This window comes from Myotis lucifugus, unplaced genomic scaffold (assembly GCF_000147115.1).
Source record: "Myotis lucifugus unplaced genomic scaffold, Myoluc2.0 scaffold_54, whole genome shotgun sequence".
Lineage (NCBI taxonomy): Eukaryota > Metazoa > Chordata > Mammalia > Chiroptera > Vespertilionidae > Myotis > Myotis lucifugus.
In genome coordinates, this window is record NW_005871102.1 from 426,664 (window position 1) to 451,578 (window position 24,915).

Here is a 24,915-nt window from a genome sequence, read left to right on the forward strand (position 1 = left end):
TCCCAAATATTCACAGGCCCCTAATTGTTACTCAAGCCTCCCATTGCAATGTTTCCTCCCCGTAACGTGGAACTCCCATCTGACACTGCCACCTTCGTGCTTGCTAAGAACAGATGTGCTGCATGCAGTGTTTTGGGGAGCCTAATTTGTGACAGAATCCGTAAGTCATATTTCAGGTTAAGAATCACATTGACAGCTATTGAGATTTCAGTTAGAATTTTATTTGGCATTCTAAAGATCTGAAACCAGGCCCAAATTCTGACTAGGTGGTCTGCTGGGGCAGAGGAGGGGTCACCCTAGACCAGTGGTTCTCAACCTTCCTAATGCCGCGACCCTTTAATACAGTTCCTCATGTTGTGGTGACCCCCAACCATAAAATTATTTTCGTTGCTACTTCATAACTGTAATTTTGCTACTGTTATGAATGTCATGTAAATATCTGATATGCAGGATGTATTTTCATTGTTACAAATTGAACATAATTAAAGCATAGTGATCAATCACAAAAACAATATGTAATTATATATGTGTTTTCCGATGGTCTTAGGCGACCCCTGTGGAAGGGTCATTCGACCCCCAAAGGGGTCACGACCCACAGGTTGAGAACCGCTGCCCTAGACCATCTTTCGCCCACTTCAATCACACCTAACCTCCAAGACTAACTTCAAATGCCATCTCCTCTAGTAAATATTTCCTACTACTCCGGCTCAATTTGACTTCCAGCCTCTTCGAATTCCCCCAGCATTTTGCTGCATATTATGGCACATACATGTTTCACTAAGAACCAAGTAGAAACTCTGAGTTAAGGTTAAGAGAACAACTCTATAGTGTTAGGCAACAAAACTAGACATGGCATCCAGAGTTGGAGGATCTGAGCTCTAGATAAATAACGGAGACTGAATTAGTACATTGAAAAGGGTAGAGAAGTGACTTTATTAACACACAGTCGCGCGTTTTTATTATCTCTTCACTTTTCATGCCCCTTCTATCTGCCTTCTGCTTACAGAAAAACCAAGACACAATTTGCTGGATATGTTGTTAGTTTTTAATAAATAGAAACCACATCACTTCATTTGTTACAGTGAGTAAGACATGGGAGGTAACCATGCCTGAGGGCCCCAGAAAGCTTTTTCATCCACCAAGCAACAGAAAGGACAAGCACCTTCACCGCCAAAGCCTTTGGTTCACTTCTTCTTTGGATCTCTGTCCTCCCACCACATCAGCCTGCTGCTTCCAGAATGGAACTCTGCCTTCGATTGGATCCTAGTTGGGAGGCTGGTCTATCAGCTTTCCTGAATAACAGAACGGAGTTCCCTCACTTAGCTGAGGAACCTGGACAAGTCTTCTTTGATCTCAGCCTCATCCCAAGGCCCATGAATGTTTTCTTTAAAAAGCTGTAGGCGAATGAGGTAAAAGGGGCAGAGGCAGGAGATAGACACCAGCAGAAGTGCAAAGAGGGTGGCTCCCACCGCACTGATGGACAACAGGCCCCCCAAGGCTGAGAATGCAAAGAGCAACGTGACTCCCACATAGCAGCGGGGAGTACATGCCTTCAGTTTCTTCTGTAACATGGGCCACAGGGCAAAAATCTGGATGGCAAATGTCACCATGATGAAGGCATGCAGGGTCCGGGGCAGGCGTGAGGCCAGGCAGACAGAAGCAAAGATGGCCATATTCAAGGACAGGGTGCTGGACACAATGGCAGCATTGGCCCCATAGTCGAAGAAGATGAGGTGGCCTAAGAGCATAAAGACTGACATGGCGTAGATGGTGTCCGTGCTGACAGACTCTGTCAGGGTCTTCAGCACGGGCGAGAAACCGTACGTGAAAGTAATAAAGACCAGGGCGCTCTTGAGGTCAGCCCACCGGGTTCGCCCACTCTTCCTCCGTCCTTCGCCTCCATCAAGGAGATCGAACAAAACATAGCCAGTCAGTGACAAAGCCAGGCCAGTCCCTAAAAGCCAGTGAGGGGCCAGAAGACCCTCGTCCATATACCACCAGATGACCCCAAAAACGCAGACGCTGCACAGCTGCTGTATCACCACGCTGGATTCAAATACCACAGCCCAGTACTGGTATTTCCGGGCATGGATGTTCTTCCGGAGCTCTTCCAGGAACCGCTGGTCCACGTAGTTATCGGGAAAGGGCTGTCGCTCATATAAGACTTTCTGCCACCTGATCTCCGTGGTGTTAGGTACAGGTTGGGCACACATCATCCTTCCCCTCGGCCTCAGGCCAGTTCAGTTTCCCATGCAGAAGTCCATGTGGTTCTTGTTCTTTATAAAGTCTCGAAATAAGACCTCTCCGGAAATCCCATGCTGTGTTGCGGTTGATATTGTGCCGGCCTTCCCTTGTTCTCAAAGGCTGCAACCCAGGCAAGGCCTGCAAGAGGAGTTTCTTCTCTGAGGCAGGACAACACAGCCAAGTTCCTACAAAAAGACAGACCATGAGCCTATAAAACTGCTGCAGGGTAAGGGCAGGGCTGCGTTAAAATCAAACCAACTCACTGTATTAGACGCCTGAGCAAAAATCTATGTGGTGGCCCTCTTATAATAATGACATTAAAATTTCCTTTCAGGTTTTCAATGACATTTCCTGGGATAATAATAGACCTCTGTCAGCTGTCACTCAGCTGGGCGCCTACAATGTGCTAAGTGCCTTAACTAGCTGCTGCTTTCATTCCATCTCCACAATCCTGCAGGTTGGTTAGTCCCACTTTAACTAGTAAAAAAAAACTTAGTCAAATCGCTCAGGTAACTCACCCAAGTTAACCATGGTAAGTGGTGGAGCCATATGCAAAGTCTGACCCCAAAGCCTGTGCCTCCCCCTCCAAACCAGCTCTTTAACTCGGGGTTCACACCCGGGAGGTTTGAGGATGGGCTGAGAGCCTCCCCAAGCCCTGTCACTGCATGCCCGTCGCTGCCACTTATGCAAACGTCCAGGGACGGGACCCAGAGCTTGGACTGGGGTCTCAAAGGCACCTGTTATTTAAAAGGTCTGAACAGTCAACTGCATCCTACAAGCAAAGTGAGCTCCACGGTTCATGTAGCCAAAGCCAATGACTCAAAGAAACTAAAGATCCTTTCACTGAGGTCACCCCCCTCTAAAGAGCTACCATCCAACTCAGAGAGAGAAACATCTGTGGGGATCGGAGACAGCGACCCGTTGGCCACAATGGGAAAGCCCGGCGTCAGACATGCCAGCAAACGTGCTCTCGGAAAGGGCTCTGAAGGCCCGGCCGCCCGCCTCCCGCGGAGACCGCGGCAGGTTTGGCTGCACGAGCCGAACCCGGGGCCCCGCACGGCAGCAGGGACCCCGGCCCGGGCCCCGCACGCCCGCCGCCGCCCCGCCGCCCCACCGGGAGGGAGGCCCCGAAACAGGACTCCCTCGGAACCCACCTGCCCGCCTGTTCGTAGGGAAGCGCGGCCGGGGGGACCGACGCCCGCCTCCTTCCCCATCCGGGGCGCCGGGGTCGCGACGGCGGCGGAGCACTTCCGGGGCCGCCTCAACCTCCGCGGCCGGAGCGCCCTCCCTGCGCCGGCGCGCTCGCTGCTGCCCCCTCGCGGCTGTTCACGGGACAGGAAAGCAACTCCGCCACCGAAAGACCCGGGACCGGCCCCCGAAGGGCGGGGTGGAGGCGGGGCTGGGCGACGCGAGCTGAGCGCGGCTGCCGGTGTTGAGTTCCCGGTGTGAAGTCAGGCCCTCGGCGGGGGCCTTCCCGGGGTCCGTGCATTCTCCCGGCACAGTCACCGAATCCCTGCAGGTGCTGGTGACACCGCCGCTGCCCGGGAGGGAGCTTTCGGTCCCGCGCACGGACCTGTGATGTGACGGCCGCCCCGCCCTCGTAGGGGACAGAACTGGGGCTCAGGGAGGTGGTGGTTGGTCCGCCCAGCTGGGAAGTGGATGCACAAAGTTAACGTCCTTCTTCTCTTTGCCTGGAGAAGGGATGAGGTGGCGGACTCCGCCGCAGACGTGGACTAGCAGGTCGCTGAGACCCAGCGGAGTGCATGGAGGCACCCGCGTCTGCAGAACAGAGGGGCGTGACCCAGAAGCAAAGGGACAGCGAACACATGACACGGGGGACACGACAGTCGGGAACCCCGAATCCTCGCCCTACCAGCGTGGCTCGGCCAACAGGCTGAGCTTCCATTTCTCCATCAGCGGAATGGGGACCACACTGTTTGCTCTTGGCCATTGTGTGGGCAACCCAAAAAGTTAACTAAATGTAACTGCTCACAAAAAAAAAAAAAAAAAAAAATGTATTGAGTGCTGTCCGCTGTCCAGCTGCCATCAGCTTGCTCTGGTCAAGCGCGACAGATTCTGGAAAATGATTTCTTTCCATGTCTCTCCAGGCTTCTGTTCCCAAGTTCGACAGGATCCCCTGGCTTTGTGAGGCCAGCCTGAGAAACAAGCCCCTGGTGCTCAGCCTCCCCAAAAGGTAAGAGAGCTCAGCTGCTGGTGGCAAAGGTTGCAGGGAAGGCCACACAGAAGCAAGGCCACGCGTCTGGTCAGTTGAGAAACCCACGTCAACTGTTCCCTGATTACATAGTCTTTGGTGGGAGTGGGAGGGGGTGCAGGGCAGGGGCTTGAACAAGGCAGGCCCAGCACGCAACGAGGTGTCCTCAGAACCTGCTCACTTTCACAGCCAGGTCCTGGAGGGTCAGAGGGGAAGGGAAGGGGACGGCTTTTCCTGCAGCCAGCCACGCTGGAGCTAGCTGCCAGGAGAAGGACCTGCGGTGGTCAGAGGAGCTCGCCACGTGTCTGTACGGGGAGGGTCCGGGCAGCAGGGAGCCCTTGTTGAGAGAAATGACACCCACCTGCCTCACAGGAGGTCTAACAGGATGGACCACACCTGTGAGGTGCCCTGCGCTTTGGGGAGGACAGGTAGGCATGCAAAGTCTGCTGAAAGGCTGGCTGTTTAAGTATCAGCAATTCCCGAGGATTAGGAAATCCTCGTCTGGCCACAGCTCTGGGTTCCACCCTGTTTATTTTTTTTATTTTTTATTTTTTTAAAATATATTTTGTTGATTTTTTACAGAGAGGAAGGGATTGGGATAGAGAGTTAGAAACATCGATGAGAGAGAAACATCGATCAGCTGCCTCCTGCACACTTCCTACTGGGGATGTGCCTGCAACCAAGGTACATGCCCTTGACCAGAATCGAACCTGGGACCCTTGAGTCCACCGGCCGACACTCTATCCACTGAGCCAAACCGGTTAGGGCTCATGCTGTTTATTTTTGACAAAACCCTTTCTGTTCTGTGTCACAGCTGCTTTGCCAAGGCTAGCTAAAGCTTAAAGCACATGTAGAACTTTCGTACCGTAATAAAATGAACCACACCAGCCAGCAGGTGTGCCACCCTGTGAAGAGCATCACTACTTCTCTTGCAAACCGCCAAGAAAATTCCAGGGAAAACGTGGTTGGAGGGAGGACATGGTCCACGGGAGGAGGTGGTGGATTGCCCCGCCCAGGGATGCCCCGTGGCTTCTCTCTGAAATAGCAAGGGCCTCGCCCTTCACACCAGAGACTGTGGTTCTGACAGGCTTTTGTTTTGATCACTCAGATACCCTCATGGCTCTGCCACGTCTCTGAATTCATGGAGGAAGGATGTGAATTCGCCAAATACGTTTCAAGTTCCAAATGGCTTATCTAAGGTACTCAACTTTTTTTTCTTTAATTGCAAAGAAACCAATAGCAGTTCTAGGACGACGTGAATGTGCCTCCAAAGACACTTCCTGTCTCCTTAGCACAGCCCGAGCCTGGGCCATGTCGGTGCTCAGTAGACATTTGCCAAGTGAAATGAACGAGCCCCAGCCAGTCACCTTGTTCAGGGCCCCCAGGTCCACTGGAGCTAAGAATAGAGGCCTGAGGGGAGAACCATCAAAAAGGGAAATTAGCCGGAACCGGTTTGGCTCAGTGGATAGAGCGTCGGCCTGCGGACTGAAGGGTCCCAGGTTCGATTCCGGTCAAGGGCATGTACCTGGGTTGCGGGCACGTCCCCAGTGGGGAGTGTGCAGGAGGCAGCTGATCGATGTTTCTCTCTCATCGATGTTTCTAACTCTCTATCTCTCTCCCTTCCTCTCTGTAAAAAATCAATAAAATATATTTTTTAAAAAAAAAGGGAAATTAAAAATTTCATGTTGAGGCATCTGCCCTGGGACCCTCAGGGACTGCTTCTCAGCCTTGTGTCCAGAACCACACCTAGTTTCTGAGTCTCTAACCCCCTCTCACCACCACCATAAACCCCTAGGATCCCTATTCACATAGGTTTTCACATTAAACAGTCCTCATCTCCCCTCCACCCCTGAAAGTCAACCGTGCCTGGCTGCTGGGTGACATGCAGTGACACTAGCCTCACAGAGGGTCCCCGAATTTATGGTGCTTGTGAAGTCAGCACCTCCCCGAGGTGGAGGAAGAGAGAGAACTCGGGACACGAGCAGTTTCTTCACCCGAAAGATTACCCAGCATAGGACTATTGTGGGCAGTGCAGGAGGCTGCGTCCCTAACGCATTTGGCCAGAGCTCTGTAGCTTCGGCCACGTCATGACCAGCCCTCACGCCGGGATAAGTGCTTTCGCAGCCCTTTTTACCTGGTTTCATACAGATACAGGGATGAGCAGGTCAGTTCCTGCCTACACAAATGACAGGGCGCAGGGACAGGCTCACGGCTGCCCAATGTATATCAGGGCAGGGTGGGAGGAAGGGTCCCCTGTGGGCGGGGAAGGGGCGAACAGAGACGGAGCGAGGGCAGGATCCAGAGGTAGTGGCATCTCACTGGCTCGGAAGATAGTATTTCCACGAGTGAGGAAGGGCCCGGGAAGCAAGACCTGCAACTGAGCAGGCAGGACTTGCCTGCAGAGCTTTGAGTGCTCAGGCCGCAGGGGCGCGGGCTTACATGGAAGGGACAGTGGAGCTGGGTGGGCCTGGCCACAGCACTGAGGGTCAAGGGCAGGGCTGTGCTCCAGGGTGACTTCATTAATCCCCCTAACACCCAGGCAAGCAGGTGAGAGTGCCTGCCGCCACGTCAGAGGGGCTGAGCAGGGACACGCTGGGCTTGGCAGTCCAGGCAGAACCAGCAAGAAGCCTTCTGGTCATTTAGTCTCCTTGAACTTCCTATGCAGACAGCCTCCCCCTGCCACCTAGCGCCACCTCCTGCAGGTTTGCTCTGGGTCTCAGCACACGTGCAGAGGCACTGACTCCAGGCACCCAGGACACAGGGGAGAAGGCATTGCTAAGGCCCAGGCCAGTGAGAGGTTCCCCTTCAACTGGGCTCGGAATTTCATGGCTGCAGTGCTCATGGGTGGCCACTAGAGGGCAGCCCAGAGCAACAGCTTCCCAGGCTGGGACAATGGGCACAGCAGGTCACAAGTCCATTACTGCTGTTGGTACCTCGCGGGTCTCTCTCTCTCTCTCTCTCTCTCTCTCTCTCTCTCTCTCTCTCTCTCTTTTTCTCCAACCTTTTCCATCTTAGAGCTTTCATCTGGGCCTTAGGATTACATTAACCGCAGACAAATTAGGGGGAGAAAAGCACATCTATTTACTATGTTTTACGTGACACGGGTGCCCTCCTACAGGAACAAAGACCCAAAGAAGTGGCAAAGCCAAAACGTTTTTATACGAGAGAGGCGATTGTGGAAAAGTAACTCAACTGCACGGGGAGGCTAGAGGGGAGAAGAGATTTAAACAAGGTCTGTTTGCAGAGAATTCCCTCAGCTTCATCTTCTGGTCCTTTACGATAAGGATGTTGCTTTCCTTCTGGTGTAAGGAAGGCCTCTTCCTTTTGGGGTTTTATCTCCTACTTTCAGGAAGAAAAAGGGGGGTCAGCGCACCCTTCATGCACCTGCTGTCTTACAAAGTGCCTTCAGCTCCAAATAACCCTGATGGCCCAGTGGCATGTTTGGGAGAGGCATATTCTGCCACCTTCATGGCAAACCTGGGTCCCTGTTCTGTTGGGACAGCTGGCAGGTATCTCAGGTCAGCTCCCAGCCCGTCACACAGACTCAGATCTCAGTCATTGGCTACAGACCTGAAGGCCCGAGTGTGTCTGCTGTGCGGTGAACAGCCACAGCTGCTCCTTTCTGGAAAGCAACGAGCAATGATGCATCTCATGGGAGTGGAATGCTCTGTGGACACACTATCTCTCCCTTTATCCTCTAAATCGGGGACCTACTGAGAGCTGCAGGCAGCCCTGCCGCCAACCAGACCTCCGGGCCCTCGGCGTGGTGCAGAGGTCCTGCCCTGGCTCCCTCTTCACCGTCACAGGTCAAAGGGCAGGACTTTGGTCATCCTCAGCCAGGTGGCGGTCCTTCCTGCCCGGGAGCTGTTCCTGGCCAGTGCAGGTGTCTGTGTGCCTGGAGTGTAGTCCTCCCTGATGAGAGAGGGAAAGAGAGGAAACAGGCTCAGAGACAGAAAGATGGGAAGCCGAGCCAAGAGACATAAGGAGACAAAAATACAAAAAAGGAGATGGAAGGGGAGAGGCATAAGCTCACAAAGAAGAAAGATAGGAAATGAAGACAAAGAAACGGAGCCTAAACATCCCCCATGCAAACCTCTACTGTGGAGCACCTGCTCTGTTAGTCATGACTGCCACCTGCCACTCCAGGCGGCCACTCATGATGCCCAGGACAGGAAAGTGTAATTGGATAGGTGGATGCGTGAGGCCAGGAGGCAGCTCACTCAGAGCTCCACGGCAGGCAGAGCAGATGTATGGGGGCCATTGCCAAGCCCCTGCCCCCCTTCCCCTTTTCTGCTTGCCAGGCTTGGGTGTAACTGATTAGAGCCCCACAGTCACTCCTGGAGGGTGAAAGGCCACCCGACTCTCTGCATTCCTGCCCCATGGACTCTGTCTCCTCTCTGGTCTGTTGTTTTCCAGTCTAATGAGTCTGAATAAAGGTGAGAACGTTATTGCCTTTGCTTTTAGCAGCTCTGTGACAAAAAGCCCTGGCTAGTGACATGGTGCAGGGACATAGCTGAGAAAATACACACGAAGGGCGACTCCCACTGTTCTCACCCCCGAGAACTCTTTCTAAGATTTCTCCCATTGACACTCAATTTTTTTTAATATATTTTATTGATTTTTTTACAGAGAGGAAGGGAGAGGGATAGAGAGTCAGAAACATTGATGAGAGAGAAACATCGATCAGCTGCCTCCTGCACACCCCCCACTGGGGATGTGCCTGCAACCCAGGTACATGCCCTTGACCGGAATCGAACCTGGGACCTTTCAGTCCGCAGGCCGACGCTCTATCCACTGAGCCAAACCGGTTACGGCGACACTCAATTTTTGAAAGCTCGTGACCACCACAGAAACTACCTTGTATACGCCTAAGTTGTTCTCCTGTTGATAGAGATCCAACATATATAACTATAAGACCATCTTAAAGGGAGGTAATCATGAGCACCAATGCCCTGAAGTAAAATGGTAATAATAACCAAGTTTACTAAGTCAGGACGGCAGGTACATGGCTGTTGCTTATTTTGTGTGTGTGCGCGAAGTTTTTCCGAGTGAACAGGAAGATAATTTTAAAAACTACATTCAGCTGCATAAAACTATGGAGGTGGCCGGTATTTTCAGAGATCAAGACAATGTTTAATTATCATAGGGTTATTCTGGCCTATTGAAAATAGTTCTCTGAGCACCACTTTTTGTATTCAAAGGGATATAGGCATCTTTACCCCCTTATATGGATCCTAAGAGTCCACTGTCCCCTTGACCCTTCAGCCAGAGAACTTTCTGGTGGACAAACTAAATAGATGAGCTATTCGACAAGCACCCTAACCTTTCTGGGCCACATTTTCCTCATGGTGTTCATTGAAAGAGTTGAGCCAGGTGACCTCTCTCAGCTAAGACAGGAGTGAATCGGAGAAAGAGGAATGGAGGTGCCGAAGGGAAGGGAGTACAGAGGCAAATTTGTCAGTGCTCCTTGAGTCGTGCTATTTTTAAAGTCACCATCTGCTGCTCACATTTTCAGTTTTTGTTGTGAGACAGGTGTGTGTATGAAAGAGAGAGAGATTTCTCTGTTTGTTTACCAAAGATTGAAGGGGGCCAAGGACTTGGGCCATGAGCCGGATCTTGGGAACCTGGCAGATGTTGACCTCGATATCCAGATGTTTCCAGCTGTGGCATGTGAAGAGCAAGCTTTGGCTTCCTGGCCTGGCTGGAACCTGCATTAGACCTTGGCCAGGGGACAGAGGCTGCTGTCACTCTGCAGTCACAGCTGCCATCCGCTCTCCTGGGGACAGCTGCTTGGGAAAGGAGAACTGTCTAACATTTCTGAGCCTCTTTTCTCGGTAGCTGGGACTCTATAATGCAACCCAGGGCCCGGGCTCTGAACCCTCCATTCCTGCCTCTGCTGGGCTGGCCTTGAGGAAACCGAGAGTGAAGGGGACTCGGCGGCAGAGCCCGACGGCAGGGAGGAAGCCGACAGAACCTGGGATCCCAAACTGTTTGCAGCAACTTCTTTGCATCTAGGCTCTTCCTGATCCCTCCGTTGGGACGTTGCCTCTCTCCTTTCTGGAGGCCCAGAGTTCCGTTGCCTCTTCTATGACACCTGGTGCCCCCAACCTTGAATCGCAGATTCTGGGGGGTATCTGAGTCTCAGAACTCAGAGATGTGAGGGGTGAATGGAGGGGCTCATCCCCAGGAGATTCCACCCCTAGAACCTCAGGGAAGACAGGGGAGAAGGTTGAATTGGCCCAGAAGCAGAGGAGTCAGCACAGGACTCCTCTCTAGTGTCTCTTCTCACTGCATCCCTCCTCCCACAGGACAATGCAGACACCCTGAGCTCTCCTGGGTGCTGGCTGGTCATTCCTCTGTGTAGCTGCACAGCGTTTTCTGGCTGGAATGCCCTCCTCCTGCCCCCTCCTGTTCACCTACCCAGGCACTGCCTCCTCTCTAACCTTCTCAGACCCCTCCCGGGGGCCTCAATATACTACACGATTGTACACAGCCTGCTGGGTGGCGACAGCTTAGAGGCTGTGTCTCATTTATCTCAGTGTCCCCAGTCCCTAATGAATGGGCAAATGAACGAGTTTGTATTCTTCCCTGGTCTTCCCTGGGGCCAGGAATTTTGTCACCGCCCCCTCCACATGGTAGCCTCACAGTAAGTGTGTTGTTGTTGGATGAATGAATCTAGTCATTCACACTCATACTGTAGCATACCGACCCACAGCGAGGCAAGACTGAGTCGATTGTTTTAAAGCAGCCGGTAAAAATGAAGTGTATTTTAAACATTTGGTGGAAGAGTCCAACGTTGCCCATAGTTTTCAGTCCTCACACCCCCAGTGTGAAGCTCCATGGCGACCCACCCAGCAGAGGTCACGGTAGGAGCACCCCAGGCACTCCCCACTTAGCTTAAACATGTCCCTCCTCCTCCTGTGTGCACACCTCCCAGGGCAGCAGGGACAGCTCAGGGCCCAGGTGTCACAACAAGCCGATCCAGTGGCAGGAGAAGGCTCCTGTGCAGAGTGATGGTCTGTGGGTCCCAGGACCCTCCTCCCCGTCATCTGCGCCTCCTGGGAGCATGTCTCAGGACGCTGCCGTCAGTGGGCATGAAGGAGGTGAGAGAGAACTCCAGGCAGAACAGGAGTCTCAAGTTCCCACTTGCAGCCTCTGGAGCCTCGGGCCACAGGTGGCGATGCCTGGAAGCCTCCCTTCAGCCCGGGCAGGAGTGAAGTCAGGGAGAAAGCAGCGCTGAGCAGACCCGGAGCTTTCTCATGCCCCGGGCAGCCTCTGTTCCCCCAAAGTTGAGGAGCTCAGGACCCTGCACCAGCTCTAGTTCTGCTCATGGCTTAAATTGTGACTCTGGGGAAGTGGAGCAGGGCCACCTGGTGCTGGACAGTGTATGCTGGAGAGTTAAGGCGTCAGAAAAGAGGGCGCTGCATTGGAGGGGCCAGTGAAAGGTTTGCGGAGGGAAGTCTTCTCTTCGCTTTCCTCAAGCCATCGGAGGTCCTCATGTCCCCATGGTGGACCCTTGTATAAAATGGGGAGAGTGCAGCCCCTCAAACTACGTGCTCAAGTCGAAAAGACAGACCTTGGTTCAGTCCCCAGCCCCAGCCTCAGCCCCCTCTGCCAGCTGTCCTATCCCTGTACAGGAGCCCGAGGCCACCACCGGGTCTCTGGCTCAGCCCTCCTGCCTAAACCCTTTCTGCACCTACCGGCTGCAGTCAAGCCTCGATTCTACATCCACCCAGGATGGGGCTGCGACCAGAGTGTCCATCTCTGTTTTATGGAAGGAATAACTGTTAACCTCCCTCACCCCTCCACCCGCTTTCCACTTCTTTGCTGCCCCAGATACCACAGCATTTCCTCACTGCTCTCTGCCTCTCCTCTCTCTCCGCAGGCCAGGAGGAACCAGAGAGGCCCCATGCTGGGCAGGAACCAGCAGCTGTGCTCCACATGCCAGGAAGTGAGAATGGTAAGCCTGGCGATGACAGAGATGGGCAAGGGATAAAAGGAATCCAGATTACAAATGAAGGTGTGAAACTATATTTGCAGATGGTGTGATCTTATATATAGACAGTTCTAAGGGATCCACACATACAAAAACTATTAGAGCTGATAAATGAGTACAGCAGTGTTACAGACTATACTAGTAAGATCAATGTACAAAATTAATTTTATGTCTATACCCTACCAATGAACAATCCAAAAAATTGAGAAAACAATTCCATTCACAATAGCCTCAAAAATTAAAATACTTAGGAATAAATTTAACAAAAAAAGTAAGACTTGTACAACAAAAACTATAAAATATTATAGAAAGAAATTAAAGAAGACCTAAATAAATAGAAGTAATCCCATATTCATGGACTAGAAGACTTAATATTGCTAAGATGGCAATACAACCCCCCAAATTGATCCACAGATTCAAGGCAAGATGGCAATACAACCCCCCAAATTGATCCACAGATTCAAGGCAATCGCCCTTGAAATCCCAGATGCCTTTCTTACAGAAATTGACAAGCAGATCTTAAAATTCATATGGAAATGCAAGAGTTACAGAATAGCCAACGAAATCTAGAAAAGGAAGAACAAAGTTGGAAGAATCGCACATTTTTTATTTCAAATATTGTATGATTCCATATATATGAAATGTCCAGAGTAGGTGAATCCATAGAGAAAGAATATAGTGGTTTCTGAGGACTTGGGGGAGGAGGACTGACTCCTGAATAAAGGAGTCATGAAATTGTTCTGGAAGTCGATCGTGGTGATTGCTATACACCTTTATTAATATACCAAAAACCACTGAATTGGACAATAACGTGGTAGATTTTATAGTATGTGAATTATGTCTCAATTTAAGAAAATGATTAGCAACAGAAAAATATTTTTTAAAAGTAAAAGCATAAAATGGATGAATATCAATGAAATAAAAATCCTAAGTGGTATGTGGCTTGGATAATTATTATTGGTGCTGAAGTGACCCTTGGCCAGGTGCTTCATTATTTAGTGTGGGGTCACCAGGGACAGCTGTGTGAAGGGCACACTTCACACCCTCATGTATGCTTTGCAGTGAGTTCATTCATCCACTAATTTGGTCAACAAATATTTCTTAAGGACCTGGAAATACTAAAGTACAGATGTGGTCTATGGCCTCAGGAAGCTGAAAGTCTATAAGGGAAGCCAGACATTAAGCAAATGACTACAATGAAAAGGTTATGAGTATACTAGTCGAGGCAGCCTAGGAACAAGGAGGTCATTGGGCAGCCATCTGGGACCTAGTAGTGCCTGTGAAAAAGTGATAGTTAACCTGAAACCTGAAGAATGTTGTGGTGGGCTCACCAAAGAAACCTGGAAGATTTACTAATCTTGAGGTATCTAACTTCAAAATCTGATAACCGGGGAAGAACAAAGACCCTATGACATGTGAGCAGGGTAATTCCTTCTGGTTCATTCATATCACAAAAGGATACAGTTCTGACTCTGATATTTAAACAACTTGAGTTTGTTAAGGTGGCACATACAGTCTATGAAAATTGGAATGCGGTTTTGGACAATGTTCTAAATGAGACTGTCTTCCTCAGGTACAACCAAGAATGATGATGATCCCAAATGATCTGAAACATTCCTTTGAGAATTGTATGAGTCATAGGTAAGTCAAAGGTTTAAATTGGGACATGGCATGGCTAATTCTGATTATATTGGTTTGGGGGCACAAAGATAATGAATTGAAAAATAGTAAGTAGAATGTTTAGGGGATGCTAAGGGATTTGGCTTCTTTTATTTTTTATTGATTTTGAAGAGAAAAAGAGAGAGATTTATTCCACTTACTTATGCATTCATTGGCTGATCCTTATCTATGCCCTGAATGGGGATCAAACCCGGAACCTTGGCCTATTGGGACGATGCTCTCTAACTGAGCCAAACCGGTTTCAGCGAGAATGGGCTTCTTGATTGGTTTTGTTTTTTGGTTAAACCAGATAGTTAGACCCAAAAAGTTTTTTTCACCCTGAAACTACTGTAGGAGGTTTCATCATCCTTTCCATCTTTGCAAGAACAGTGCAAGGAATAATATAGGAAATTTCTTTGACAACTTAGGCAGAAGTAAATACAAATTCTCTATGTAGATGGCATATCTCATTCAGGTCACAGAATCTGTCGTGACTCTGGGACATCCGCTGCACTCTTTAATACCTAATATTCCTTTTCGTTATCAGTTTGGTTGGTTGTCATTTGCTGCTTTCTTATCAAAAGCAACTATATCAGAAATAAAATCCAGGCAGAATTTTGATTAGTTGGATTTCAGGTTTTTTCCTGTATTTATCAGACAGGGAAGAAATACTCAATTTTTACGTTATTAAAAAACTCAAGCACGGCCGGCATGGCTCAGTGGTTGAGGGTTGACCTATAAACCAGGAGGTCCCAGTTCAATTCCCAGTCAGAGCATATGCCTGGGTTGCAGGCTCAATCCCCAGTGGGAGCGTGCAGAAGGCAGCCGACCAGTGATTCTCTCTCATCATTGATGTTTCTGTCTGTCTCTCTCTCTTTCTCTCTTCACCTCCGAAATCACTAAAAATATAATTTTTAAAAAAAAGAATAAATTCTAAAAACAACAACAAAAAAACCTTAAAACATGGACTCACCCTGCATCAGGCACCAAAGTAGGTAGAACTGCTTTTCAGTAGATGATTGGACATACAGTTACCCTTATATATGACCAATCAAAAAGGTTTTCTTTTCCCTCCTCACACAGAGAGCAATAATGTGGGAGGATAATAGGTCTTTATTACATTGGACAGCAGTCGCTGACCTCAGGGCCATTCGGTCCACATTGAGATGTAGGCTCCGGTGCATTAAAACCACAGTGCCTGGCCCAGGTGGACAGGATCATGGAGGAAATGGGTATTTGAGCATTACAGGCTCCAGCACCCATAACATTCACCTACACTGAGTCCATACTTCTAAATAGTTCTTATGTCAAAGCACAGTAAAAATTATTCTAATCAATAGTCTTTATGGGCTGCAAATGGAAAACTCAACTCTCGAAAGCCAGGGATTTCTGAGCAAAAGCTCACTCTTCTATGAGGGAGACTTTTGCAATTTGTTGCCCCAAATTTATATCTTACCAGTTTGGCACTTTGCTCAAAAGTACTTTGTTTTTGCAAGTTTGACCCAGTTGTCTCTGCTGCGAGGCGGTCTCAGTACCAGGCTAACAAGAGCTGGATTCAAGAGGCCATCGCTGTTTTAAAACATGCAAGGACACATTCCTTTCCAACAAGCCCTAGTCAAATAACTAACATGGTTTCTTGCTCTCCCCAATCAGAATGAAGAGTCTTCAGCCACCAAAAGCTCAGACTGAACCCAGGTGTTCCCCTGATGACATCTCAACAGGTTTGCTTTCTTTGGTAGTATGTGTGGTACGAGGCACACTGCCCCCGGAGTAGTAGAATGAAAAGTTTAATCCCCTAAGATAATTTCTAAACTTTCTGAACAAATTCCCATTCTCTTTTTTAAAAAAATTGGATTGATTGGGATAACATTGGTTAATAACAATATGCAAGTTTCAGGGATACAGTTCTATAATGCATCATCTGTATATTGCACTGTGTGCTCACTACCCAAAGTCTCGTCTCCTTCCATCACTATGTATTTGACCCCCTTTATTCTCTTCATCCTCCCCCACCCTTCCTCCCTTCTGGTAACCACCATACTCTTGTCTGTGTCTATGAGTTTGTCTGTTCATTTATTGCTTTGTATTTTAAGATCCACAAATGAGTGAAATAATATGGTTCTTATCCTTTTCCATCTGACTTATTTCACTTCACATGATACTCTCAAGATCTACCCTTTGTCACAATTGCCAATATATTCTTTATATATTTTCAGCATTTTTTATGATTGAGTAGCTCTCCATTGTGTGTATGTACCACATCTTCTTTATCCAGTTATTCATCAAAGGACCCTTCCGTTGTTTCCATGTCTTGGCTATTGTTGTGAATAATGCTGCAGTGAACATACATATATCTTTACAAATAAACATTTCTAAATTTTCTAGGTAGATACCAGAAGAGGGATTGCTGCATCATATGGTAGCTCTATTATTTACTTTTGAGGAACCTCCAAACTGTTTTCCATAGTGGCTGCATCAATTTACATTCCCACCGGCAGTGTATGAGGGTTCCCCCTTCTCTACATCCTCTCCAACACTTGTTATTTCTTGTCATATTGATAACAGTCATTCTAACAAATGTGAGGTGGCATCTCATTGTGGTTTTGATTTGCATTTTCCTAATAGCTACTGAAGTTGAGCATCTCTTCATATATCTGTTGGCCACTTGTATGTTTTCTTGGGGAAAGTGTTTGTTCATGTTCTCTGCCCATTTTTAAATTGGATTGCTGATTCTTTTGTTGTTGAGTCGTATGAGTTCTTTATATATTTTGAATATTAGCCCCTTATCAGAGGTATCGTTTGCAAATATCTTCTCCCATTTGGTTGGTTGTCTTTTTGTTTTGTTGATGGTTTCTTTTGCTGTGCAGAAACTTGTTAGTTTATTTTTGCTTTTATTTTTATTCTATTTTTTGCTTTTACTCTCCTTGCCTTTGTGTTAAGTTCACAATAACCTTTCTGAGACCGAGTTTAGTACCTATGTTTTCTTCTATGCATTTTATTTTTTCAGGTCCTATATGTAAGTCTTTAATTCATTTTGAGTTAAGTTTTGTGTATAGTGTCTGATAGTGGTCTAATTTCATTCTTTTGCGTATGACATTCCAATTGCCCCAGCACCATTTATGAAAGAGGTGTTTCTTTCTCCATTGTTTGTTTTTGGCTCCTTTGTTGAAAAGCAGTTGCCCATACACTAATTGTGTGCTAGGAAGGCAGGCCTGGTAGTACCAGTTAAGGTGGGAAGGGGACGGCATTCCCACCTGGGATGGCCTTACCAAGGCCCTGAACCTTCCACCCCACCGGTTTCCTAACACACCCGCCTTCTCCCAGAAGCTGCCCAGTGCTATTCTTACGTTCACTGGCTGTTGATGGAAAATGGAATAGTGGCTCTGTCTCCAGCTTCAGCATTGACCTAAGTCTCATCTTTTAGAGAAGCAACACTGGGCTGTCAAGGTGGGAGTGGGTCATTCTTCTGGGTGAAAGGATCCCAGGTTCAGTGCCGTGCAGGCTGTCATTTGAGAGACTTTGTCCATCTTCTCATTTGCTTTCATATTGACTAAAGTCGCCTCCAGTTTTTCTTTCATTTGAAACACACAGTAAGGAAAATCAAGGTCACTTTCTTCACTTCATACAGATGGGGAAGTGCAAGCTCTATCCTGGTGGTTGCAGAGGAACTAGAGCTAGAACTGAACTGAGCGGGCATCAAGAAGGAAATTTGAACATAGAAGGGGTATCTTGAAAAGGTCCCAAAAAGGAGGACCAGAGACTGTGGTAACAGCTGAGGTTTGGAGATGTCCACTCTTGTGGGGTGAAAGTCTGCTAGTCCCAGTGAATCCTTTTTTATGAATCCAAAGAGTTTGGCCTAGCCCGTGGACAAAGTGGACAAAGAACCAGGAGCTAAGAGTCTCCTCTCAGTGAAAGCCCTGCTGTCCTCTGGTCTGCAACCACCTCATTCTGTTGAAGCCAAGACAACACTGGGTGACAGACATGTGCAGCTGGTTTCAGGGGTCTCTGTAGCAGCCACCCAGTCCTGAGTTTCCTTTAACCTGGATTTTTTCAGGTCTGCCTCACAAAGGAATGAAACACACACACACACACACACACACACACACACACACACACACACCCTTCCCTCAGCAAGAATGTTTATCTTCCGATTCTTTAGGGCTATGTGATAAGATGCCTTTTATTAACTTACTTTTATTAACTTAATAGCCCTAGGAGTGTATTCCAATGGCCAACAGGAGAGCTAGACTTGGTGTTCTTTCCCGGACAGACCTGGTTCTTGCCCATAGAGTCCATCCAAGGACAGAACAGACAGAGCCTATGGAGTTGGCTAGGAGCTGAAGTTGGGTAGATCTACAGTTGATTCTGGTCATGATGTTTGTGATCTGAGCTTTGCTATTGTGTGTGCTCTCTGAGGTTATGGAAAAGCACTAGCCGGGGAGCAGAGACCTGGCTTCAGATCCTCGTCTGCCCATACAAGCTTTGCCCAATTGTTTAAACTGTTTGGGCCTCCGTGTTCCCACCTGTAAAACTAGAGAAATGTTGTGCCTCCCACCCTGCCCGGCCACCCCCACTCCCGAGAGAGCCAGAGCCTTAGTACCAGCAGCCTTCACCTTTGATCTGCCCAGAAAAACTGCTGACATGTCCCCAGGCCTGCTGATTTATGGGGCTGAGACATGTTCCTGCCACAGCGTGTGCTGCTCATTGCTGCAGCGGCCACCCACCTGTGCTGCATCGCCGTGGACATGCTACAAAGACCAAGTAGCTGACTCATCCCACAAACATTACTGCCAATTTTGCTGATTGCAACAATGATTTCTAGTGTATTCAGCTAAACTTCATGTATTATTGATAATTATTGGTGAGAACTAAGTAAGTGGGAAGAGCCTATCTTTGTAAGTGATGGGGAGGGATTTGTTCTGAATCCATTTGCCTTGACTCTGGCCTAGAGTCCCGAGTCCCATGACACCCACAGGCTCTTGTCAGTAAACATGGGTAGACATGGATGCCTACGGCCTGGCACAGCGTGTGATATGGTACAAGGAGCTCTGGGTTTTGTTCCTTGGTCTGTCAGTGCCCGTAACCCTGGACCTCTGTCTCCTCTTCATCAGAGCGATGAGCCTAGACTGGACCCTGGGCTCATTATTTTGTGACTCTCAGCTCTCATTCAGCTGGAATGAGAAACATGTTCCAGAGAATTCAGGTCTCCAGTTCCCTCCGTCACTCAGTGACTTCCAACGGGAAGCTATTATTTCATGTACTGTTTTTTCTCCTTTAAGCCACATGTCTTTTGGGAAAGTTGAATGTTAACAACTTTTTGTAAATAAAATAATATTCAACTGAGAGGTCAGGATGGTAAGGATTCTAAAGAATTCCAAAACAAATTATGTTATAAAACGAAGGTTCCTTTGAAAATGCAAGCACTTTTCCCTACTGTGGCCATTTTGTCAGATCATGTTTGTGTGTTTGGCGAGCAGAACCACATACGGGTCCCTGAAAAGTCTTCTGAGAATCGATTCCTCTTTCCCTCTGACTCATATTACAAATCTGGATGCATTTTATCTTCATTTTTATTTAATCGGCCACGACTGCTCATACTTGAGTTTGGTTTCTAGGCACTCCTTTTTGGCCTCTTTGACAAGAGCTGCAAAAGCTTAGTTGGGGGCGGGGGGGGGTTGCGGGTGATGGTTCTATTAAAGGGAATCCTGCGAATTTTGAGTCTGTTTCAGAGGGTTGAAGAAGTCTTTGGTGGCCTTTGGTTATTTTGAGTTTCTTTAAAAATAGAATCTAAGCAGCACTTGTCCTTCCTTCTTGCACTGCCCTCCAGAGAGCATTCACTACAGACTGCCCCTTCTGGGCCCCCGGGCAGGGGCCTTCCACGAGCTGTTGTCAGACTCCTACAAGGCTCTGCGGGGGATACAGCTCTCTGCCTCGCCCAGAAAGGAGCCCACGGGCAAGACAGTGAGGCAGTGAGTGATGGTGCTCAACACTTTCCACTCCAGAGAGAAAACAACCTCACCAAGCCAGTCTCTCATCATTGCCTCCTGTCACCAAAACAGTGAGTCAAGTTTGCCTCCCTCAGAGTGGCTGGAATCCCCTCTTGCCACCGTCTCACACACTTCTCCTAAAGACGATGGCTTTATTTATACAATTATAAAGATTTATTGATTAAAATGGAACATTTTGAGTGTCATCAATTTTATTTTGGTAAAGATTCTTAATTGTGTTATAATAGGCACCATTTCCTTGTTTCTAAGACATGAGTTTTCTGTGGAAATTATTTCAGCTCTTCCTTCAGGCCAGGGGGCTGGAGATGGCTCCTGGAGGTCCCTCAGGATTCAGCCCATGAAGAAAAAAGGAGATAAATGGAGGTCGCCCTTCTGTCCTTATCTCTGTCGGTTAACTCTGGTAGATGACAGAGGATACTGTGATTCTATAACTGGAATAAGGTACAGGGTCAGTTGTAATCCTTGAGGACAGGAACTGTGACTTGTCTTGCTCTCCTCACGACACCTTGCGTATATCAGATGTTCATCTAATCTTTGTTCAATCCAGTTCAAACCCAGTGCTGCGTTTTGTAGTTGCTTATTTTGGTTTGAGGGCCTGTCTCACCAGGTGTGTCCTGGCCCATGTATCAGCAGTGTCAGGGAGACCAAAGAAAACTCTAGGCTTCCAACTATTATATTTATGACCCCAAATTCCATGCCCAGCTTCAGGGGGGCTCATAGAGATCAGGCCCCTAACACTCCTTAGGAGGAAATGGCCTTGTGAAATGCCCAGGCTAAGTGGACCTTGGGCCAACCTGTGAGAACCAACCTCAGTGCTGACTCTATTTGAAGAATGGGCTTCAGAAATCTCTAACAAATGGCCTAATGCTTAAAATGACCTCATTTCTCTCCTTCTCTCTCTCTCTCTCTCTCTCTCTCTCTCTCTCTCCTTTTCTCTTTCTGTCTCTCTCTACACACACACAGACACCATAAAACCAGAAAAACTACCTTGATTGCCCTATATTCCTGGCAGGCTATGATTCTTGGTTTCAGTTCAGTTACAGTTCAAGAACTCCAGAAATAGTACATACTTCCTCTCAGGGTATGCATGAATTATGATCCATTTTAGATAAGATAATTGTCAAAGGACAAACAAATCACAGATAAAAATGTTTACTCATCTGCCTCCACCTCCTCCTTCAACTTGATATATCCAATAAGAGGATTTGGAGTATATATACCCATGCAATAATTGGACCTTTTGAGGTAATCTGAATATTATGTGCCTAGTGAGATAAAATGCTCTCTAAACCACATTAAGAAGTCTTCATCTAGCCAAACCGGTTTGGCTCAGTGGATAGAGCGTAGTCCTTCGGACTGAAGGGTCCCAGGTTCGATTCCAGTCAAGGGCATGTACCTTGGTTGCGGGCACATCCTCAGGGGGAGGGGCGTGCAGGAGGCAGCTGATCGATCTCTCTCATCGATGTTTCTGGCTCTCTATCCCTCTCCCTTCTTCTCTGTAAAAAAATCAATAAGATATATATTTAAAAAAAAAAAAGAAGTCTTCATCTAGAGTTCTAGTGTTTTTTGAAAATCTCATAAAAAAGAATAACATTCTGGTGTTTGCTCCTGTTCTAGTACGGTGGTTTTTGGTCTTAGGAACCTTTTCACTCTTAAATATTGAGAGCCTTAAAGAGCTTTTTTTTTTAAATGTCGATCATATCTACTTATATTTATCACATTAGAAATTTTAAAAACAACAGTATACAAGCACACCTTTCATTAGTTGTGAGAATGATGATATTATATGCCATGTAGCCTCTGGAAAACTCCACTGGGCCCTTAGGGGACAAGAAAAGTAAGAAAGGCAGATAACATCTTAGTATTATTATGAAAATAACTTTAACCTCACAGACACCCCAGAAAGGATTTCAGAGACTCCTGGGGGTCCTCGGACCATCCTTTGGGAATTTCTGCTGTAGAGAACATATCCTCGCGTCTCCAGCCTTCCAGGGAAGGGTTGCCAGGGTGCTGGAACTCAACCACTCGGGTGAGTAAGCTGGTCCCTTGGCAGAGGTATTGGAAAGAAGGCAGCAGCAGGTTTTCAAAGTTCAATGATATTGACCTTTAGCATCATTTACCTCCCTTTGCTCACATGGTCTACTTAACAACCTCATTTTGGTTAAATAATAGAGTGGATTGTCCAGTTGGCACAAAAACTAGTTCCCTTTGAACTCTCATTTCTCTATACAAATCCTTGTTCGTTTGTTTGCTTTTGGTTACGTATGAACTTATTTCCCAGAATCTGAGGTCCAAACGTGGACCCAATGCGGCCTTAGCACACGAGTGCTGTCTCGTCAGCAGCTTTGCTGGTCAGCCAGCCAGATGGTGAATTTCCTTTTCTCTCTAGTCCTGCAACCATTTCCTGGAAAGTGATGACACTAAAGACAAAGATCCTAAATTAGGAAGCCCAGCTCTTGACAAGCTTCTCCACATGACCAACCCAATCTCACCATTTCCATTTAAACTTGCAAAGAGAGCCACACAGATGCTGCCAGACTTTTTTCTACCAATAATAGTGTTTATATGAAGTCATCCTCCGCATCCCACACTTGGCTTCTCTCTGTGCTGTGGGGTCAAGTGAGTGACTCTGCTACCGCTTGGTGCAGTCTTTTCTGTACTGAGCTGGATCCGTGGAGGTAATAATTTGGACTTGTCCATTATTATTTTACCTTCTGTATGCTCTCATAAATGGGCCAGGACAACTTCTTCACTATAAGCATCTACTCATAATGTTATTCCTTTTTCAAAGTCATGCACAGTATGCACAGTTCAGATTAATTTTTTAACATAGATCATCTTGGGTAGTGTTTGTCTGTTTCCAGGCTGAAGCCTGATTTTGCTACTTTAAAAATATATGATTCTCATGATAATAAAAATCCACGGACATGAGTCAGACTTACTCCTTCCTACACTTTCATTTTCCTTCACCCCAACAGGGAACTTGAAAACCAATCAATCAGCACAATTCTTTCATTGCCAGGAAGGAAGAGAAATGCTGTATTTAGGAAAATCCATGTTGTAGCTTTTTAAAAAAAAATCAAGTATATAAGGCAAAATCATTGTCACCTCCAGTCCCCAGTTTAAGCTGGGACATCCGGCAGGCTTTTACTGCCAGGTGTTCTGCTCAGGGTCACCCATTTTTTGCCAGGTCCCCAACTGCCACAGCTCATGGGAGGCCTGCCAGGGGCTTACTGGCTCCTGGCACACAACTGAGCTGCCCGTCTTCCTGAATATGTAAGAACCATACAATTCCAAGTAGCAGAAGTGTAATAAATTAGGCAGAACTGCCTTGTCTCCTCCAAGGAAAGCCCTGGTTGGGTGTAGCTACTCAGGTTGGGGAGGTCTACCTCCTCCAGGTAGGTAGGAGGGCATTACCCAGCAGAATGTAGAAGATTTCTGAGAAGAGGAGGAAGCACAGAACTTGTTTCTATTAATAAAGCTGTACACTAAAGTCTTAAGAATCGAGGTTAAATTAGGAAATTTAGAAATGGGTAAAATGTCATCTCTAGAGAGAACAGGGATGATCAGTCCTGTTTCAACTATGTCCCCTCAAACCCATCTTAATTTAGCACTTTAGTAAGTACTGTCCCTGTTTCGTACATGGAATTCTTGTCTCCCTAGAACAATGTATAACTTAATGAAGACAGAATGTCCCCACGGAGCTACTCAGACATATGCAAGGTATGCTTAGATGGAAGAAAGTGATGTTAGGTGTTAGGACCCTGCCTTTGAAGCACTTATCGTTTCCACTGGAGAAAGAACACACATAGAAAGAGCACATGGACAGGCCTGCATGTGAATCAGCATGAGTTACTCCCCACTATAAACTAAAGCCACAGTGATTATTACAGCAACAATGCTGCCCATGGCATCAACCGTCAGCTCCCCGGACAGGAACAAAGATGCAATTGTGTGATCTTGTCAGAAAAGTTGGTTAGAGGAGATAGAGCCGCACTCACCCACACAGGGTGTTATCTCTTGTTCTTTGCAGATGTTTAACTGCCTGACCCGCAGGGTGCAGAGCAGTAAAATCAGGCGTTGGCCGGTGCCTGCTGTTTCAAGGAAAACGTGTTCCTTAACCTCTTGGGATTGGCCTCCACTCAGTCCTGTGGAGCAGAGGTCATCCTTAGGGATGTCAGTCACATTGCCAGAGTCAGGACACCCTTGCGCCCTAGACTGTCCCATGGAGAAAATTTCATAAAGACTAAGACATACATGAAACAATAAGAAAGACAGTGATTGACGTTAGTTGGCCCTAAGGAGTGGCTGGAGGACAGAAATTGGCAGAGGGAGAAAATTGTTTTATAGGACAACTTGACTTACACTTTGAATTTTAAGCCACATGAATATTTCATGGACCCAAAAACAAAACAAGATCAAACAAACAAACAAACAAAAACCCTTTCCAAGTTGTCAGGGCCTGTCTAGCTTTGGAATGGGACACCCAATAAGCTACCAACATAATTATTTTCTTTGTGACTCACAGACAATACAGGCCTTGGACACTACTAAGTCCAGGCAGCATCCCGTTGGAAGATAAAATCTATCTCTGGCCCTTGGAAGTTTTGCTACTAAAATGCAACATGATTATAGTAATCAGTCATTAGCAAATGTTGTAGTTCGTTATTAATAATTATGTATAACAGGATATTGAATTAAATTACGAAATTTTTATTAAAACATTTCTTACATACCGTTATATTGGCTGGGCTGCAAAAATATTCATGGGCCGCATGTGGCCCGCGGGCTGCGAG

The 24,915-nt window shown here is 47.4% G+C and overlaps 2 protein-coding genes and 1 long non-coding RNA gene across 6 annotated transcripts in view; 1 reads left to right on the forward strand and 2 right to left on the reverse strand.

The window, feature by feature from the left end:
- Nucleotides 1-1,022: 1,022 nt before the first annotated feature.
- PIGC (phosphatidylinositol glycan anchor biosynthesis class C) lies at nt 1,023-3,557 on the reverse strand. Of its 3 annotated transcripts, none has more exons than XM_006088904.3 (2): nt 3,399-3,557; nt 1,023-2,429 (listed from the first exon to the last, which is right to left on the reverse strand). In XM_006088904.3, the coding sequence occupies exon 2, from the start codon at nt 2,214-2,216 to the stop codon at nt 1,320-1,322; it is 897 nt and encodes a 298-aa protein (XP_006088966.1). In that variant the 5' UTR covers nt 2,217-2,429; nt 3,399-3,557; the 3' UTR covers nt 1,023-1,319. The 3 variants fall into 3 exon arrangements, with proteins under 3 accessions (XP_006088966.1, XP_023609704.1, XP_014311496.1); XM_023753936.1 differs by lacking the exon at nt 3,399-3,557 and adding an exon at nt 2,982-3,242; XM_014456010.2 differs by lacking the exon at nt 3,399-3,557 and adding an exon at nt 2,763-2,938.
- Nucleotides 3,558-4,294: 737 nt separating this feature from the next.
- Nucleotides 4,295-24,915, forward strand: part of CUNH1orf105 (chromosome unknown C1orf105 homolog) — a 30,508-nt gene continuing 9,887 nt past the window's right edge. The window contains exons 1-6 of one of the 2 annotated variants that reach the window (XM_014456013.2): nt 4,295-4,438; nt 5,565-5,655; nt 12,342-12,416; nt 14,026-14,093; nt 15,765-15,832; nt 19,939-20,340. In XM_014456013.2, the coding sequence (XP_014311499.1) occupies nt 4,341-4,438; nt 5,565-5,655; nt 12,342-12,416; nt 14,026-14,093; nt 15,765-15,832; nt 19,939-20,084 (546 nt within the window). In that variant the 5' untranslated portion in view covers nt 4,295-4,340 and the 3' untranslated portion in view covers nt 20,085-20,340. Of the gene's footprint in view, nt 4,439-5,564; nt 5,656-12,341; nt 12,417-14,025; nt 14,094-15,764; nt 15,833-19,938; nt 20,341-24,915 lie in introns of those variants that run through there. The other variant, XM_014456011.2, reaches the window with a different exon arrangement.
- On the reverse strand, nt 20,340-24,357 carry LOC111826091. Its single transcript, XR_002829332.1, has 3 exons — nt 24,121-24,357; nt 21,875-21,939; nt 20,340-20,550 (listed from the first exon to the last, which is right to left on the reverse strand). It is a non-coding gene; the product is annotated as an uncharacterized LOC111826091 (long non-coding RNA).

Coding starts and splice junctions, on each gene's coding strand:
- PIGC (XM_006088904.3), bottom strand. CDS start 2,216: ATGATGTGTGCCCAACCTGTACCTAACACCACGGAGATCAGGTGGCAG.